A 17,412-nucleotide genomic window follows, 5' to 3' on the forward strand; every position below is an offset into this window, starting at 1 on the left:
ACTACAGCACAAAAGCCCGACATTTGAATGTCCCACGACACACATTCAGAAAAATGAAGTTCTGCTTGGTGCTTGTTTGATAAATCAGCATTTTTTTCTGGATGTGTCACAGAACATTGATAGTCATTGTTTTTGTGATGTCTCATGTTTGCTCCTGATGTGCTGCAACGGACAATACTTGTACAATGAGACATCACAAAAACAATGGTGACTATCAAATAAGAGGAGTAAATAAAAAATGAATTTTGCCCTGGTGAGCCTTCCATTGCACAGGCATGCTTCGTGCTAGTAGTATTTTCTTGCCTGCCAAGGACTATGTTTTGGGGTAAACCAAACCAATAGGGATAAATCTTCTTTCTCAGGCCCCAGTAACCCTCCCTCTCTCCCAGAAAGGACCCCCACACCTGTAACCACAGCGCTGCACCAGTAAAGCCCCGGCAGCACAGGCCAGGCACAGCAGCTGGGCTCACCCACACCAGCCTGAGCCCACCAGCTCCTGGCACCCCAGCACCTCCCAGGGGTGGTGTGACACCTCCTGCACCCTGCCCCTGTGCCTCAGGGACCAAAATGTTGTTATCTCCTTTGTATCAAAGTGAGATACTGAAGTACCAGCACAGCTGTGAACTAAGATCCTCTGCACCCAGTCTTCTCTTTATTTATTGAGTACAGGGATATAGCATATGGTGTGTTACAAAATAAACCATGAAACATTTACCAAATTCAATTTTAAATAGCAAAAGCCCAGAAATCTGTCCAAAAGCTGCAGAAAACTAAGGCAAGAGAGCAAGTGGCACTCCCAGGGCTGTTCCCTCTGTCAGAGTTTAAGTGAAGTGACTGAGCTCTGGAGGAGGCAGAGGCTTCCTTTTCCTGACAAGTTGCCTCCTTGCCCTTACACCAGCAGATAAAAATATTCATATTTCTCAGGAGAAACAAAGCATGGCTGTTTGATCTCCCCTGGCACATGTGGGATAGGCCAGCCTGAAAGAGGTACTGGGTGCTCTTCTGCCTGACAAACCAGCTAGCTGGCTGGATGTCTTGTGCTCTGTGGCTCTGGTAGCTCTCTCTTCCTTTACCTGCCTTGCTTTTTACCCCAGATGGGTCAGTGTACCCATGCAGACACTGCTCTAAAAGAGGCCTGTGCCCCCAGCTCCTCAGCTGTCCTGTAGAGGCAGCTATGGACACCCCCAAGGCTCCACAAGCAGTGTCCAGCATGTGGAAGGCAATGCAGTACTGCATTTATTGCAGTCCAGCTTCTGCCTTGGGGATGCAGATCTCCCAGCAGCTCTCTATCATGCCCTGGTTATACCTGAGGTGTTACCAGCAAAATCAAGAAAAACAGTCCCTCGCCCTCAGCAGGAGGCTTTGGGAAGTGAACCCTGACAATTCAGACAGTGCCACCAGTAATCCTGCTGGCTGGCAGTCTATAATGCTTTGTTTCACAAGCCAAAGGAGACCAGACCTCTTCTAAGAAAAAAAAAAATTGTCTGGATAGCCCCACAGATTTTTGCTGAGAATAAAGGTCTGTTTTATTTGCCTAAAAGTCACAGAAAACTCAGTTGAAGCTGTCCCTGAAGAGGCTGTGTAGCACATTCTCCTGGCCCTTGTCAGGGCAAAAAGGTTTCACAGAATGTTGTCTCATCCACCCTTTGAAAGCCCAGTGCTGGAGAACACCTCTCCCAGAAATCTCTCTCAGTGTTTCATTAAAAAGAAAAATAAAATACTGACCTAACCCTCCCCTGCTGCAATTCAAGCCTACAGTTCCTTTCTAAACACAGTGAAGAAAGGGAAAGGGAGAAAAGGGGGAAGTTCTCCCTTTCCCATTCGTGTTTTTCCCACACAGGTCCTTCAAGGTTCTCACACGTCCCTTCAATATTTTCTTCTCTGCATTATACAACACAAATCCTTTCAACTTCAGACAAATATTTAATTACATACAACCATTTTTTTTAGTACAGGAGGCCACATATTTGATGCTGAAGCCAAAGAGCTGTCCTAATGTGTGGCAGGAGATGAAACCCTGTAAGATTCATAGGTCCATTTTGTCCAAGTAGAGCTTTAGCTTCTTCTTGGTGAAAACCATCCAAAAAGCTCGAAGACAACAAGGCGCAGTAAAAGCAAGTGAACCACAGAAAGATGCAGGTTTCAGGGCTGAGTGATCCTAATATGATGGAAAAATGGCCACAGGGATGAATGCCCATCACCTTGAGTCTCCTCATCTCCACTTGATGCTCTCTCTGATTTTCTGCAAGGCAAGCCGCCTTTTCGTAGCTGAGCGTTACGCAGGGCTGGGCAGGAGGGGCTCCTGGCTGGCACGACCTTTCTTTTCCCAGTGAGTGGTGGAGCAGAGAGTCCAGCATCCCTCCTGCCAGGCTGCCTGCTCAGGGCCTTTGTCTCGGGGGGTTGGGAGTCCGTGGCTGGGCGCGGGGCCGGGGCTGGGGCCGCGGCGGCTCCTGGGGCTGCGGGGGCAGCGGCCGCTGCTGCACCCGCAGCTGCTTCGGGGTGGGCTGGGATGGAGCCTGGGGCAGCTCCCGCAGCCCCCTCTCACGCTCCAGGGGCAGGCTCTGCATCGCTCGCTCCTCCTCTGCAACAGCACAAGGAGCCCACAGTCAGACGTGCACCAAGTTGAAAAGGACTTGTCAAAAAAGACATGGAAATGTGTTTGGCCCAAGCGAGGAAAAGCCAAATATTGGGTTTTGAGCTGCCACTCTCAGGTGTTCCTGCTGTGCCAGTGAACAGCAAAAATCACCTCTGCCTGCTCCCTCCAGGCCAACATGGAAGTTTTTGGCTGCCTGGCAGAGATCGAGGTACCTGGAGCATTTGGGAAAGATCTGCCCTGTTATCGCTGGCCTGGGTCTATATACAAATCACTAACGGGACAGGACTGCTAGGAACGTGCCTTGAGCTGTTTTATTTTCCAGCATCAGTCTCATTACATGGTTATGACAATGGGAAGATGCCAGCAGCTCACATCCCAGGCAGCAGACCAAGAACTTAATGTTACAACTTACTTTAAACCTTTTTTGACCACTCACACAAAGCAAAAGCATATTGACAGTAGTTCTATCCAACTGCTAGGAGCATATGTACCTCGGTTAAAACAATGCTTGCTTATTTCAAATACAATACCTGCTTATAAGCCTTAAAACACAATGCACAGAGCTCCATTATTAAGCTTAGAACTTCCTAACATCTCAGTAGATATACTTTTCTACAGCATAGGGAGTTATTCTAGGTAAGTGTTAATACACTGACCATTGTTCTATTTGTCCTTACAGACCATTGTTCTATTTGCCCTTACTTTTCTACTTATATAATTTTTTTGCTGACCTATCTTATGGCTACTGCTTAGCTCTAATCACAGCTCTGCTCTCTCTGAGGCCTGCCTTTTGCAGCTTTCCCAAAACCCTCTGATTTTATGGATTCCCACACCTGTCTGTTGGAGGAACCAGCTTTATCAGGGAGGCCACAATAGATGTTGATGGACACCCCCAGCCTGAGCTGCTCTGTCCCCTTTAGGAGGCTACTGAAGGGAAAGTGAGATCTGACCCCAGGAAGTCACACCAAAGCACTCTGCCCTGCCTTTGTCTGTGCTGGAATTTCCAGATTCTTGGCAGCCAGAGATCCCTTTTGCCAGCACTAATTTTCACACACAAAGAATTAAAATCTTACCAACTGACTTCTGAGCACTGACTCATAATTTCTGAAATATCACTCATCTTAACTTCAAGATTGAGGGATTTAACTCTTGAGACACTGAGTTGGCCTTAAACTCACTGTTTCAGAGAGGTTAGTCACTGTAAAACAAGCACTAAAATATTAATTTTCATTTTCTGACTAATTTTCTTAATTCCTGCTGAATCCAGGCCCAAGAACTGAGGATATGGTGTCACTGCACAGCTGAGGCAGTGATCTGTACCACTCAAAAGAGAACAGCCATAATGTAAAATAATACTCAGGTGGCTTTCTCAAAGTACATATAAGAAAGTGAGACTGGCAATCCAGCTGATCTACAGAGATTCACCATATGCTAAAACCAGATTATTGCTCATGTCAGGGCAGATAGAATGCTCCTGACTACAGGGCTCCTGGCAGTGGGAATCTCTAATATTCTAGGTGGCTGGATAGCAAAACAAAGCCTCTTAAACACTTACCATAAACTTCATTCCTTTTCATTTTCCTCCTTCTGATACAATAAATAAGACAAATCACAAAGATGACAAAGAAGACTGCACCTCCTGCTATGCTTAAGATGAGATAGAAGTCCATCTTGCCTAGTTAAGGGGATGAGAGAGGATGTTAGATGGAAAGAAATGACTTGCACAACGTCCACTTAGAATTCTGTATTTTCTTCAATTGACTGTAAAGACAGGCCAATAGACACCCCACCCTTTTCTTTTTAACTGTGTACAGCAGAAAGTTGCTGTTCCTCATTGTTGAGAATTTTGATTGCTCCCTGATGGATTCAAGTTCTGCAGAAAACTGAAACCAGAGCATTCATGTGTACTCACATGTATTTGAATTGCCACTTGTTTTAGTAGCCAGTGTTACATCAAGGTGTATTTTGCTTTTTCTGTGCCTGTTTTTTTCCCAGATGAGTGCAAGAGGAGCCAGGACGGATTCACATATAATTACACTTCCATGAAAAGCTGGCTGAGTTAAAACCCACCTGAAATGTACTTTGCCTGCAAAGGTCAAAATTCAAGGTGATTGGCCTCAAATGCAGGACCAAGTGTTCACAGGGGGCAGCAGGGTTAGAGGGAGGTTTGACTGCAAGATGAGGGATTTTTAATCTACTGTGGAGCTGGCAGAGTCCTGCCACTACACAGAAAATTTGAGAGGTATTCAGTTTGGGTGGAAGAGTAGTACTCCATGGTCACAGGTGGGTTTTGGTGTCTGAGAAATGCTATGTTTGTGCCTTAAAGATCATTGGTATTTCTCTGTTAATGATGTGAGAAAAACCCCAAAGTCTCTGACCCAATTCACCCTGTGAAAAAAGAGCATTTCTCAGGGGTGAGAAAAAGTGAAATCAAAATTGTCTAGATAATGCCCAATGTCTACCCATAGCAGCAGTGCAGGCAGACCTGTGCTTGCCTGGCTTGTGTCCTGGCATGGGCAGCTTTGGCCAGCATTTCCTCATCCAGACAAGGGGTTTGGGATATTTGCCTTGTCTTAAATAGATCTCATCCAGCAGCACGCTTTCATACCTGGCTCCAAAGTCCATGCCACATCCTGCTCACCCCTTCCCCATGCTAACAACAACAGGACTGTGCAGTCCATCAGGGCAGGCAGCAGCAAAAAAATACATTGTTTGGCTGTTTTTGAAATCAGGAGGATTATTCAGAGGCAGCAGCTGCACAGAAGAGCAGTGGCCATCCTGTCCCTCAGCTCTTTGCCCATCAGTCACAATCAGCAGACCTGGGATCACTTCAGTAAAGCCTTTATGCCTTAAGGCTTGCTCCCTCCCTTCTCACACCATGGGCTGTCCTTCAGGCTTGGACTTTCCCTAAATTCACTGTGGCAGGTAAAAACAGGTAAAAATTGGAAATACTGAGCCAGCTCTTGTGAGCCCCACTCAACTTTCCACCAGCTCCAGCAGGAATCTAGAGTAAGAGAATGCCTCCAGCAGAGCACTCATGGATGGGTAGGATGAACCCAAACCTGGGAAATTCAGGGCTTTTCCCCAGCACTGCACTGGAATTCTGGACTTTGGACTGAGCACCACACCAGTGTCATACCAGTGTGATCTGTCCTTTGTTTGTGCCTTAAACTGCAGAATTTTTACGTGGGAGGATGACAACTGTGATGACTTCTTTTGCCTACTGAATCATTTTCAGCATGACTCTTCCCATTTAAAATGCAATCCCTTCAGTCCTTTTGCTGCATCTGTGGTTAACTGAATGGGAAAACCACAGTACAGTTGAGCCATGCTCATCTGACCCTTGTAAACCCAAAGAAAAATCCTGCATAACTTCCCTCCTAATTTCTAGGCCAAGCTGAAGAGTCCAAGCAGCTTATTTTTCCCCCTGTGAGAGAACTCATCCACACCCATGAGTATGTGGAAGGCATCCTCATCCAGGCAACCACCACATTCACAGACGTGATTATGGAGAAGAGAAAAACACCATGGATTTCCTCACAGGAGAGGGGAGGAGTACAACCCCTCTCACATCCCACTGCCCTCTGCAGTAGCACATTCTGACCAAAGAGATTTTTTACCTGAGCAGTTAATTACTTTTTCAGCCATTTTTTCACTGACTTGGTTCTTAGCAATGCATCGGAACGTCCCAGAATTCCACCCGTGCCATTCCAGCACTGTTGTGTTCTTTTGGATTTTTTTGCTGTTGGGTTGAGTCAGTTCCATTATAAATGCTTCAGCCTCAGGCTTGTCTTTTGCTTCATTCTTGGTCTTCTCTTTTGCTTCACTCTTGGCCTTCTGTCTGGCTTCACACTTGACAGACACACTTTTATTCCTGCATTCAGCCATGAGGATTGGCTGAGGGACAGGTTCTGAAAAAGGAGGGAAGGGACAGGCACATCTGAGAGTTTCTCCTCTTGAAAGCCTCTGCTATTAAGCAAAACAGAGAATAAACCCCAAATCACCAGCTAATGAGATCAGAGAAGAATGAAGAGCAAATTAGACCTCTGCTGCAGAAGTAACAAGGCAATAATCAAGAAAATGCAGAGCATTATCTTACATAGTTAGAGCTGGACACCAGGCAGGTGAGGGGAGGAAGCAGGAGGAGGCAGGAAGAGGAGTCTTCTTCAGATGGGTGGAAGGGACTCAGAGCCACAGCCCCCTCCACCTCTGGACCCTGTGTTTTGGTGCAAGGGAAGTTTATCCTGTTCTGCCTGTACCCATCAGGGAGAGATTTTCTCTAAAGCAGGAAAAACTATGAAAAGCTCCTTATGATATTCTGTGTGCTACCAACGCACTCAGTGAGCAGGACAGCACAGCATGGAAGGCCATCAACCCAGAATGGAGAGCCCAAACAGACACTTCAGCTCTCAATGTGGTTATGACAGAAAAAAATGTATCTCTGTCTCTTCTTATGCCCTGCAAACAACTTTCTCCCTTCTGGTTCCAGTTTCTTCCAGTTTTTCTATCACTGGTGGCACTGAAAGAGATGGAAAAGCCTGCAGGGTTTTCCTCAAGTAAGGGCAACTGGCAGGGACAGCAAATGAAAAATAATTATTTCTACCTTTAAGACCAGGTAAACAAAAACATGCCAGTGCCACCTCTGGTTACAGGCTGAGTAAATTTTATGGAGATAATAAATTCTGAAGTAAATAAGGACTGCTCGTAGCATACGCAGTCAAGGTTGACACCATGACATCTGCATCTACCCTTTCCTTGGTAAGCTCACTCCTCCTCTGCAAACTGGAACTTATTATTCAGGGAAACATTCCAGTGGCAAACATTAGAGTCCAGGTGCTGGAGTTGAGTGATGATATTATTGGGACAAATTTTTTTTTTTTTTAAACAACAGTTTGTCCCCAGTAACAATGGGCCAGCCTGGCTGACAAATTGTTCTACCACTGAGAGTTATCACAGGACTTCCAAAGCCATGTGTCAGAGGTATTGCAACCTCTCTGCTGCACAGCAGAGGAAATGATGCAGCACACAGCTGGGCTGCAACATTAACCTTGACCTGAAGTGAGGACACCCCAATGACAGCAGAGTGGCTTCAAACATGAGCAAGAAGCATCAGGCCCTGCTGACTTCCTGAATCTGTTTACAGTAATAGCTCCCAAAGCAGTGAGACACCTCACTGCCCAGCAGCCCATTAGACACAGGGCCTCCCATTGCACAGAAACCCTGCTAAAACCATTCCAGCTGTCCTTGCTGCCTCAATATGCCATCATTTCTGTAATCCCAGCTGGTGCCACAAACTCAAGATGTCAGGAAAGGTGGGCACGAGGACTGAAGAACAGAACAAAGCTATCCCCTCACTGGGGAAAAAAACCCATGCTGTCCTACAGCTTAGAGGTCTGGAGAGGTCACAGCAGCTATTAAGGAGCAGAATAGCCATCCCCATCATCCCTACTCACCCCAAAACCTGTGGGCTGTTACTGCTCTGATCTCTTAGGACAAGATACAGCACAGGAATGGAGGCTGCCCTCATGCTTTGAACCCAAGCAGCTGAAATCCCCAGGTGGGTGCTTAACTGTGCTTCAAAGAGCACAGACTTCATACTTGTTGTGTTGTGCTGTGCAATGATAGGTTGCAGGAGTCTTCTTCCACTGCAAATTCAGCTCCTATTGTGGTTTATCTCAGGGGAGGTGACTGCTGGCTATTTTGTATGTCAGAGCAAAAATGGAGTGGCATTTAGTGCCATCTGGACTCCTGAGCTCTCCTCAAGGGGATGGCAACACAAGCTGCTCAGCTTGCTGGACCAGTGGCCAGAGAACAAAAGTCATAACTCAGAACCCATAAAATGGCACCAGAAATACCCAAAACCCACAGTGCATCAGCCACAGCAGTACCTCCCATAGGCTGCTGTGGTCCTAGCAGAGGTTTCTGGAAGCAGGATGCTGCTGGGAGCCCATTCCCCTCTCAAGGTCCCAGTGCTGTTTGTGGTGATGCAGTAGGGCTGACCACCCTCACCCTCCTGTCAGTGTGAACGTGCTCACAGCTGCTTTTTTGGGCACAGCTAGAAACCTGCTGGCTGACAAACAGGGGAGCCAGAAAGAAGCCAGGGATTTGAGGCCATCAATCAGAGCAAGAGAAGGAAGAGAGGCAGGCTCCTGTCTGTGGCAGGAAGAAAAAGGTATGTCCTACAAAAGTCCTCCTACTCCTAATCAGAAAAGAGGGCACTGAGTTGGAAAGGCTGTGGGAGAAAGCAGAGAACACCAAATCTTGTTCAGCTGTCCTGGGCATGGTATGGGAAAGTCAAAACTCACCCTGAACAAAGAACATTACATTTTCTTCTGCCTTCAGCTTTCCATCCCGCTGATAAACCATCACCGTGTAGTTCCCGCTGTCCTCTCTCTCCACGTGCTGGATTTGCAGAGTCCCGTTTTGCAGTATGGCACACCTGCACTGCTCCTTGTTCACAAAGTGCTTGGCTTTGTTGTCTTTGATCTGAACCAGCCTTTGTCCCCCTCTCCTCCATGTCGCCTCGTAGATGCTCCCAGGAGCAGTGATGCTGAGAAGAGCTGTCTCATTCACTGCCTTGTAAATCCAGCTGGTGCTGGAGCCTGTGGAGGGAAGCACAGCCAGCCTCTCAGTTGTCTCCAGCAGACACAGCAGTCACCCAAAAAATTGTCATTTGCTATGCCACCCCCTTCCTGAGCTGCCTAAGCCTCTCTGCTTTACTGATGCCATCTTCTTCCCCTGCTCCAAAATATTTCTTGATTGCTCATTAGATAAATGCCAGCATCAATTTAATTCTCAGAGGCAAGAAAGTTAAGAGCCCAGCTTTCAAAAGCTGAATTTATACCCTGGCTCACTTAGAGTGACTCTGGATGCCAAGGTTCATGGCTTCCCATTCACTTTAACATGAACTAAGCCCTTCCTGAAAAGAAGGTCACTTCTGTGTTTTGCACAGGGCACAGGCTGGTACCCAGAGTGCCCAGAACTGTAATCAGCAAAAACAGTCACATTCCTGGACAGCAGAATCATTTCAGCAACCCCAGTGACAGCAATGGTGATAATAATAGCAGACCACATCAAGCTGTGAGGGAGTGTAAGGCACTGAACAGGAGGCACACCCACAGCAGCGCCTCCCCTCTCCCATCCCAGTCACTCTGCCCCACTGGAATGCATCCACTTGGATTTTCTAGCATAGGATCCTCATGGAAGAGGCGGGAAGAAACAGCTACCAGCATCCTGTGAACTGAGGGGCTGCAGGAGTCACTACAAGAAAAGCAATTGCCAAAAAGAAAAACCCAAAAATCTTTTCTCTTCCTTTGATTCCAGGTCCCTTCTCCAGAACAGTGAAGAGTAGGAGCTTCTCAAAGGTGGTGTCAGGGCTGGGAAGCACCTGAGCATGGGGCTGCCAAAGGGGATATTCACTAAACACCCACGGTGTTTCCAGCAGTGGGGATGACACACTCCTGGAGCAGTGCCCGGGTGCTCTGCCCGCTCCCCTCCAGGCTGCTTCAGCCACTGCCTTTGCAAGGCCCATTTCTGGAGAGCCAGGACTTGGGAAGCTTTGCTGGGAGGTGATTTCGAGTGAGGAACTGTCCCCAGCCCCGTGGCAGGTGGACAGACCTGCAGGAGGAGGTGAAATCTGCGTGCAGGTGTCAGGTGGGATAAGCTCACTGAGACCTGACACACTCAGAGCCGCAGCCTATTTAGTTTGTCATTTTCTTGTGTTCATTCCTCCTCAATTTACAGGGTGAAGCCAATCAGCAGGAGGAGATTTCCCTTCCCATCACCACACAGAGCCGATTCTGCCCGAATTTTATGTATTTTAAGTATTTTTTTCCCCACAGAGAGAAAAACCTGTGTTTATGCATATTTTTATTACAGTCCTTCACTCCTTGTATCTAGGATAATGATAAATGGCACCACAGAGAGGAAACTGAAACCCAGTGGCTATTTCATTAAACTAACAATATTAGAGATAATCAGAGAACTAAAATAGCATGCCTCTGCAACAGGAACATTAATGCTGTAGTGCTCCTGGCAATTCACCACCTCTAAAGAGATGTTGTTTTTTCAGCATTGCCTTTCTTACAAGGTATTTGATCTATCTAATGAAATGTCCTGAAATAAAGCTATCAACTAAACAGCCTTGGAAGCAGCTATGCCCCACACAGATGACACTACACAATATTTGAATTCTGATGCTTGTTTCTGCTCAGTCAGGAACAAGTATTTAGAACTAGTAATAGGATTTCTTGGCATAACAGACACTACTTATATTTTCTCTCTGAAAGTAAAGAAAAAAAGTAATCTGAGTTTTCAAGGATAATTCAATGGCACCTCTGTGGACCAGAGACATCTCTAGATATTGATCTGATTTCCATAGTCTTTCTAGTGAAAAGCAAAGTATCCCACATATATTGTATTAAAAATCTGTTTAGCTAATGAAACAGCACTTCTGATAAAAATGCCCATAAAATGTGCCCCAAAGGGCAGAAAGGTTTTAACTGAGAGACTACAGCTCACTCACAGTCACAAGAAAGAGTTAAAAGAAAAAGCTCCCATAGTAATTTTAGAGAAGGAAGGAAGCCTCTGAAACAATTTTCCATTCAAGGGAATAATCCTTATTTTTGCTGGGGAAGATGTTTTATAGATTGTGTACATAAAAAGAAGAAATCCTTATTTATCTATTAATTTTGTTCTGAAGGAAAAGGAAAGCATTAAACAGCCAGACATACAAACTTAGGGGAATGAAACAGGGGGAAAAATTATGCAGGCTTGTATTGTCTCCATCTCTTAAAACCTTCTCTAATCTATGAGTTAACACCTTAATTAAGTTTTTAGATTAATATTTTAAAAAATAATGAGAACAATAATATGGAAAATATAAAAAATATATGCAGTTGCTTGCTGTTTTCACATCTTAAACTTCAGCTCCACTGAAGACACTGAAATATATCACTCTGTTAATATTTATGGATGAATATAAATTGTACTTTCAAAAGATTTGCACATCTTTTGATAAGAAAAGGAAATTACATGCGATAATGCACAGTGAACTGGATCTCTAATGTAGTACAAGCTGCCTCGAGGGCAGAAAGCAAACTGTATGCTGACATTCCTCATTACACATGTGTCAAATTAAGGCTCATTAACTTAAAACCAAAACTCTTTACAGCTTATTATTATAACTGGAATAGAAAACTCAGGTCCTGCCCTCCCCCTGGCTGAAAATTAAATCAAATAATAATAGCAATAACCCAGATGTCTTCACTCACTGGAAAAGTGGAACAAGTTTCTTATCAGTAGCAGCCCACCAAGTTGTAAATGCTTTAAAACGCAATTTTAACATCAGCCCAAAAGAGCAAAAAACTGTAAGAAAAACTCACATTTTACACTGGGAAATAAAAGCAGCAAGCACTTGACTAGGAAAATCCTCCTAAAGTTCATTTTCAGGGTCAAAAAACATCCAGTGTTGCCTTGTCTAGTGATAGCTCCTGGCAGGTGGAAGGGTTTTCTGCTGTGAGCAAGCAGTGATGGGACATGTCGGCGCAGCCTTTGTGCCCTCCTCCTCTCCTCCAGCACTTCTCATTTCTAGCAGAGGCGGAAATAAGCCTCAACAGGGTGTTTTGTCTGCTTGGAGGCAACACGGAGACACAAAGAAAATGGGCACTAAAATGCAGGAATGCCCTGGAGGTTTGCCCACCCAGCTGGAGGGCCAGCTGGGGCCCTCGTCCTCCTCAATGCTCACCTGAAGAGCTCAGCTCCAGCATCCACGTGCCACCATCCCAGTGGGAGGGATGCAGTTTTTGGGTGGGGTAGCGATGGGAATCCTAATTCTCCCCCACAGCCTCAGCAGCAGCAAGGGGAGAGCAAGCCCAGGACGCCCAGTGAGGAGCAGGTGGCTGCTGGACAACGCTTGGAAAGGAGGCACACTTGCCTTGGAAACCAGCAGGATCAGCTTGGCACCAACATCTGGTGTAGAGGGGCTGGCCAGAGCCACAAACGCTTCCTGCAGGCAGGGCCAGCCACTCCAGCAAGCTGTGAGAGGGATGAGCGTGGAAGGGGGTGAGAACACTGCCTTGATCTAGCCACAAACCAGCCCTGAAGCTGGCTGGTGTGGGAAAGACGGCGAGGAAAGAAGCCGTGAGGAGCTAGGTCCAAAATCATGTGAGAAGCTAATGAAGTCCTTATTCCTGATTCCAATACAAAACAGATGGAGTGGTGAGGATTTTGAGTCTTATCCTCACCACCATAATTCCTCTGCTTCAGTAGCCACTGAAATCTTCCAGCTTTTTGTCACAGATGTAGGCCAAGAAAGAAGACAGAAGAAAATCTGTGGCACTAGAAATGTACAAGAGTAGATAAATCTTTCTTGTTCGTTCATGTCATTCCTCTTTCTTGAGGTTAGATCTTCCTTGTAAGACATGTCCCCTTCTCCAGCTTAATAATTTTTTCCTGGTATTTATGAGATTTAAAAAAAACGCTCCTTGCAGGAAAACCTGGTTTTTCTTCCTTCTTTCTGCTATTGTTTCCTTCCAAAGAACACACAAAGGAAGCACACACAAAAGGAGAGAGGAAGCAGCAGCAGCAAGATCACATTTCTGTGCCTGCCCTCCACCCTCTGTGGCAAGAACCAGGCTGAGGGCAGGGGCTGCCATGCTCAGGTACCTCCTCAGCCAATCGAGCTGTGTCAAACTCCTGGACACATCTGCTTCCAGCATGAGCACCTAAAGAAATTTGGGCAAAGGCAGCAACCCTGATTTCTCCTCTGTTTTTTGAAGGTTTTTTGCTGGGTCCATCAAGCAGAGCAGAGGTAGGCCCAGCATGCTGAAACCACTCATGTCCATGCTCTGCTCAACTTTGTCTCCCTTCTTCTTCAGGGAAACATCCCTCAAAGCCCCTGCCTGCTTCCAGGGTACCCCTGCACGTTGTCTTGTTTGTTGGCATCCCTGCCAACACATTGGGGTGGGAATTGTCCATGGTACAAATGAAATGCAAAGAGAAAGATGTGTGTGTGTGAATGTGAGAGAGAGAAGACAGGTAGTGGTAGAGCTAGGTGTAAAAGAATTCCCTTTACTCATAACGAAGGCCACTACTTCCAGTTAATCAGTTTGGCATGCTCACATGCCACACACAACCTTCTAAACTCACTGCTGAAATGGGTCAGACCAAAAGCCCCTATGGTCCAGCAAACCAGCTCACCAAACATCCTGGTTGCTGTTGGAGCAACGGGTGGGCAGGAACAAGAACCCATTCCTGAAGGATGTAAAATGTCTGTTCAAAAATGAGCTTACTGTGAGCAGTGAAGAAGCACTTGACAGAAGGTTTGAGGGCTCTGTGGCTGATGCCCCACTGGACACTGGGCCTTGGTATTCCTTGGTGCACGTGCACAAAATCCACTTGCAAGGCATTAAGTAACAAAAGCCAAAAGCATAGCCAAACCTGCAAAAGGGGCACATCATTCACCTGCAGCAAGAACTCCCCGTGAGGTCCTGGCACGTGCATGGCCTGTCCCAAAAGCAGCCCCTTTTCCAACCAGCCTCTGAAACCTCCTGCAGCATCAGACCCACCCGGAGAAAGACAAAGCAGCCCGTGTCTCTAAGCTCAGTCCTCCTGCCAGATGACAAGAGGGGAAATGTCAATATTCTACCAGCTTTACCCCAACCCTCTTGAAAAGCAAGGCAATGTCATGCTGCAGTCCTGACTGGGCTCTGATCCCCTCTGATCCCCATTTTAGAAGAAGGATTTTTTGGATGTTACATGGAAGGAAGCACTCTAAGTTGCTGCACTAATGCCTCTGTTTTGCCTTCAAGAAGAGCCCCAGGAGAAGGCATTGAGGAGAAGGTGCCTGAAGGTGTCTCCGGAAAGCACAGCAGCTCTGGCTGCTGCCACAGAGGAACCCTTGAAGCCAGCAGGTACCTTCAGAGATGTGGCATGGGAAAAACCCTGAGAACAGCTAGAGCAGAAAGCACTGGCAGAGCAGCCCCTACACCAGCCAGAAATGCCCTCCAAGGTGGAGAGAGAGCTGAGGCTGGAGCTCTGCGTGGCCACAGCCCAGACACTGGCCAAATCTGTGCTGGGCAGGACAAGGTGAGCTGTAGATAACAGCTGTAGATAACAGTGCTCTCACACTCTTCTCCTCACTGCAGACACCCTCTCACCTCACACAGGAAGTAACACCACTGGACTAAACAAAGCCAGCTAGAAAATGGGCAATGATAGAAAAGCAGATGTCTCCCAGCACAGCTCTGCTAGGCCTGGTTCAGTTAGGCCTGTCCTTAGCATCAGGCTAAGGATGCTGGAGCCCTGTTTAGCCCATTGCATTGCTGCACATCCCCATCTTCTGACACACAGGAGAGCAGAGGGCTGAGCACACAATGGGCTGTGTCTTTGCACATCTTTGCTCTCTCTCTGAGGCATTGTTTCCACTGCAGAAGCCACAAAACGCCGCACTCTTACATTTGCTTTTGTGGCTTGCTCTTTCCTTTACACTTCTGCTCTTTGTAAGACAGCACACAGTTTCCTCACAGGGAATGTATCACACATTTCCTTGTAAAGGTGACAGAGTCCCCCACATCTGAAGGCAACATCTCAAGAGACAATAGGCAGATGTTCCCAGCTCTAAGTTCTCAGCTTAGTGATGAGCCAATAAACATTCATGCCTGAGGCTTATTTAAAAAAATTAAAAAGGAAAAAATATTTTTATTATACAAAATACTGTTATTTGATCTACTAGAAAAGGAAGACTACAAAAAGTAGATTTGGATCCCACCTGATAGTTTGTACCATCTTCTCTGGTATGAAACTTTGGTTATAGTAAGTGGCATTTGCATGCAAGTCAGACATCCTGCACTGAGCATCACCCAAGACCTTCACACCTCTAAATATCTCACCATGGCTTTGATGAGGAGAAGAGTGTGATGAGAAGAGCAAATGTGATTTTAATTGGAGTGTCAGATAGGTAATATATGGAGGGGCAGTTTGGGGAAGGGTAACTTTACCCTTGGGAGCTCTCCTGACCTTGCACCCTGGCCTGCAAGGCTGGGCTCCATCTGGGGTGCCCTGGATGGCAGCTGAGGGATTCCTGCTGGCACATTCCCCCTTACTGTAGCTTTTTACAAAGCAGGAGGGATTGTGGGCAGTGGCTGGAGCAAGGAAGAAGCAAAGTCCACCCTACCCTGCACTACAAAATGCCAAGGAACTGCCAATTCCCACTTAGAGTTTCAGGCATTTGCTTGATGAAGGACACATCCTGCCTCCTCCTCACTTCTGCCTTACACAGGGCCAAGAAAGGAAAAACTCCAGCTTGAATCAAGTGGTGGAAATGTGAAGATCAATAACTCAAAATAGAGCTTTAGCCAAGGGTTTGGCAGGGATGCTGACTCGGTGCCTCAGAGCTAACTGAGAGCCCTGAGCTGCCTGTACACAATGGAAATCTTCCACAAATAGTGACACACACATGTACATACGCATGCTACTGATACTGAAAAAGTTGTCTGCACAAACTTTTTCATCCTTCTCTCAAGAAAGGTAAATGAACATTTTCAAACTATGATTCATGCTCACCTGATTATTTGAAGGGACACAATTCCTCTGCAATGTCCATATTGCCACAAAAAATCATAGAATATTCTGAGGTGGAAAGGATCCACAAAGATTCACCTCCTGTCCCTGAATAGGACAGCCCCAAGAGTCACACCCTGAGCCTAAAAGCATGGTCCAAACAATCCTTCAGCTCAGACAGACTTGAAACTGTGACCACTTCCCTGCTGAGCCCATCCCAGTGTCCCAAAAGCCTTTGGGAAAAGGGTCTTTTCCTGATATCCAACCTAAACCCCCCAGCCCAACAAGCTTCATGCCGTTAAACCTTTAGCCCCAGGTGTTCTCTCTCAGATGAATTTTCTTGTTTTTCAGCTGTAAGCATGTGTCAACAGCCAAACCTGACAAAAACACCCTTCATTTCTGCTCTGAAGGAATATAATCCCCCTCAGACCAAGCAGCCTGCGGTTCACAGCAACGACTGAGGCTAGAGCAGGTGGCAGCATCCCATCAGTTATCCTTGCAGATGGTGCACTTCAGTCTTGCTGATGATTTCCATCATCTATAATGGCCCTAGATTTAGGACCTAACTTTCAGCATCTTGTTCTAGTAAATTCAGTGACATTACCACTGCTGCAAAAGGTATTGGCTTGCTGGCATGCTGCAATCAATCTGTCTCATACCAGAAGCCAGATAAATGACCATAAAAGCCTCTTCTAGTCTTGGCAGTGGTAAACACACAAAGACCTGTGTTAACTACAATGTGCCCCTTCATCATGAGAGAGTGGATGGACCCAAGAAGGATAATAGAAGAACAGCTGCCCCTAGAAATATCTAGGAAAGACAAATTGTTGCTGGCATCTAAGTAATCTTTTGGACAAGATCTGACACTCCCCAGAAGCCATCAGCTTAATAAATGCATGTATACCTGATGTTTTGCACAGTATTTTACTCTACTACAGTACTATAAATTCAGAGAGGAGTGAGGGACAGTTGGAATGGGCAGGTGGGAGGTTGAGAAGTGATGCAGGAGACTGAGCACAAACAACTGGATAATACATTCCAGTACTAGGTGCATTTATTCCTAGGAGTGGCCTTTATGTAGTTCCCAGAGACAAAGGTAAGCCTGCCCTTCAAATGCAAGAAGTTGTTTGCATTTTTCCTACTGGTGCAGCCCCTGAGGGGCATGTTCGTGGGCATAAAGTGTCCCTCTTCCTAGAAGAACTTGAATAAGCCTCTCTGAAGCATCACTGTGGATCCTAAAAGTGTCTATAGTTTAT

The 17,412-nt window shown here is 46.2% G+C and overlaps 1 protein-coding gene across 1 annotated transcript; it reads right to left on the reverse strand.

Moving 5' to 3' along the window:
* Positions 1-641: 641 nt before the first annotated feature.
* Positions 642-12,212, reverse strand: CD2 (CD2 molecule). Its single transcript, XM_064411027.1, has 5 exons — positions 11,980-12,212; positions 8,902-9,198; positions 6,217-6,507; positions 4,152-4,271; positions 642-2,581 (listed from the first exon to the last, which is right to left on the reverse strand). The coding sequence occupies exons 1-5, from the start codon at positions 12,038-12,040 to the stop codon at positions 2,379-2,381; spliced, it is 972 nt and encodes a 323-aa protein (XP_064267097.1). The 5' UTR covers positions 12,041-12,212; the 3' UTR covers positions 642-2,378.
* Positions 12,213-17,412: the final 5,200 nt, after the last annotated feature.

The sequence above is a fragment of the Passer domesticus genome, chromosome 2, assembly GCF_036417665.1.
Source record: "Passer domesticus isolate bPasDom1 chromosome 2, bPasDom1.hap1, whole genome shotgun sequence".
Taxonomy (NCBI): Eukaryota; Metazoa; Chordata; class Aves; order Passeriformes; family Passeridae; genus Passer; species Passer domesticus.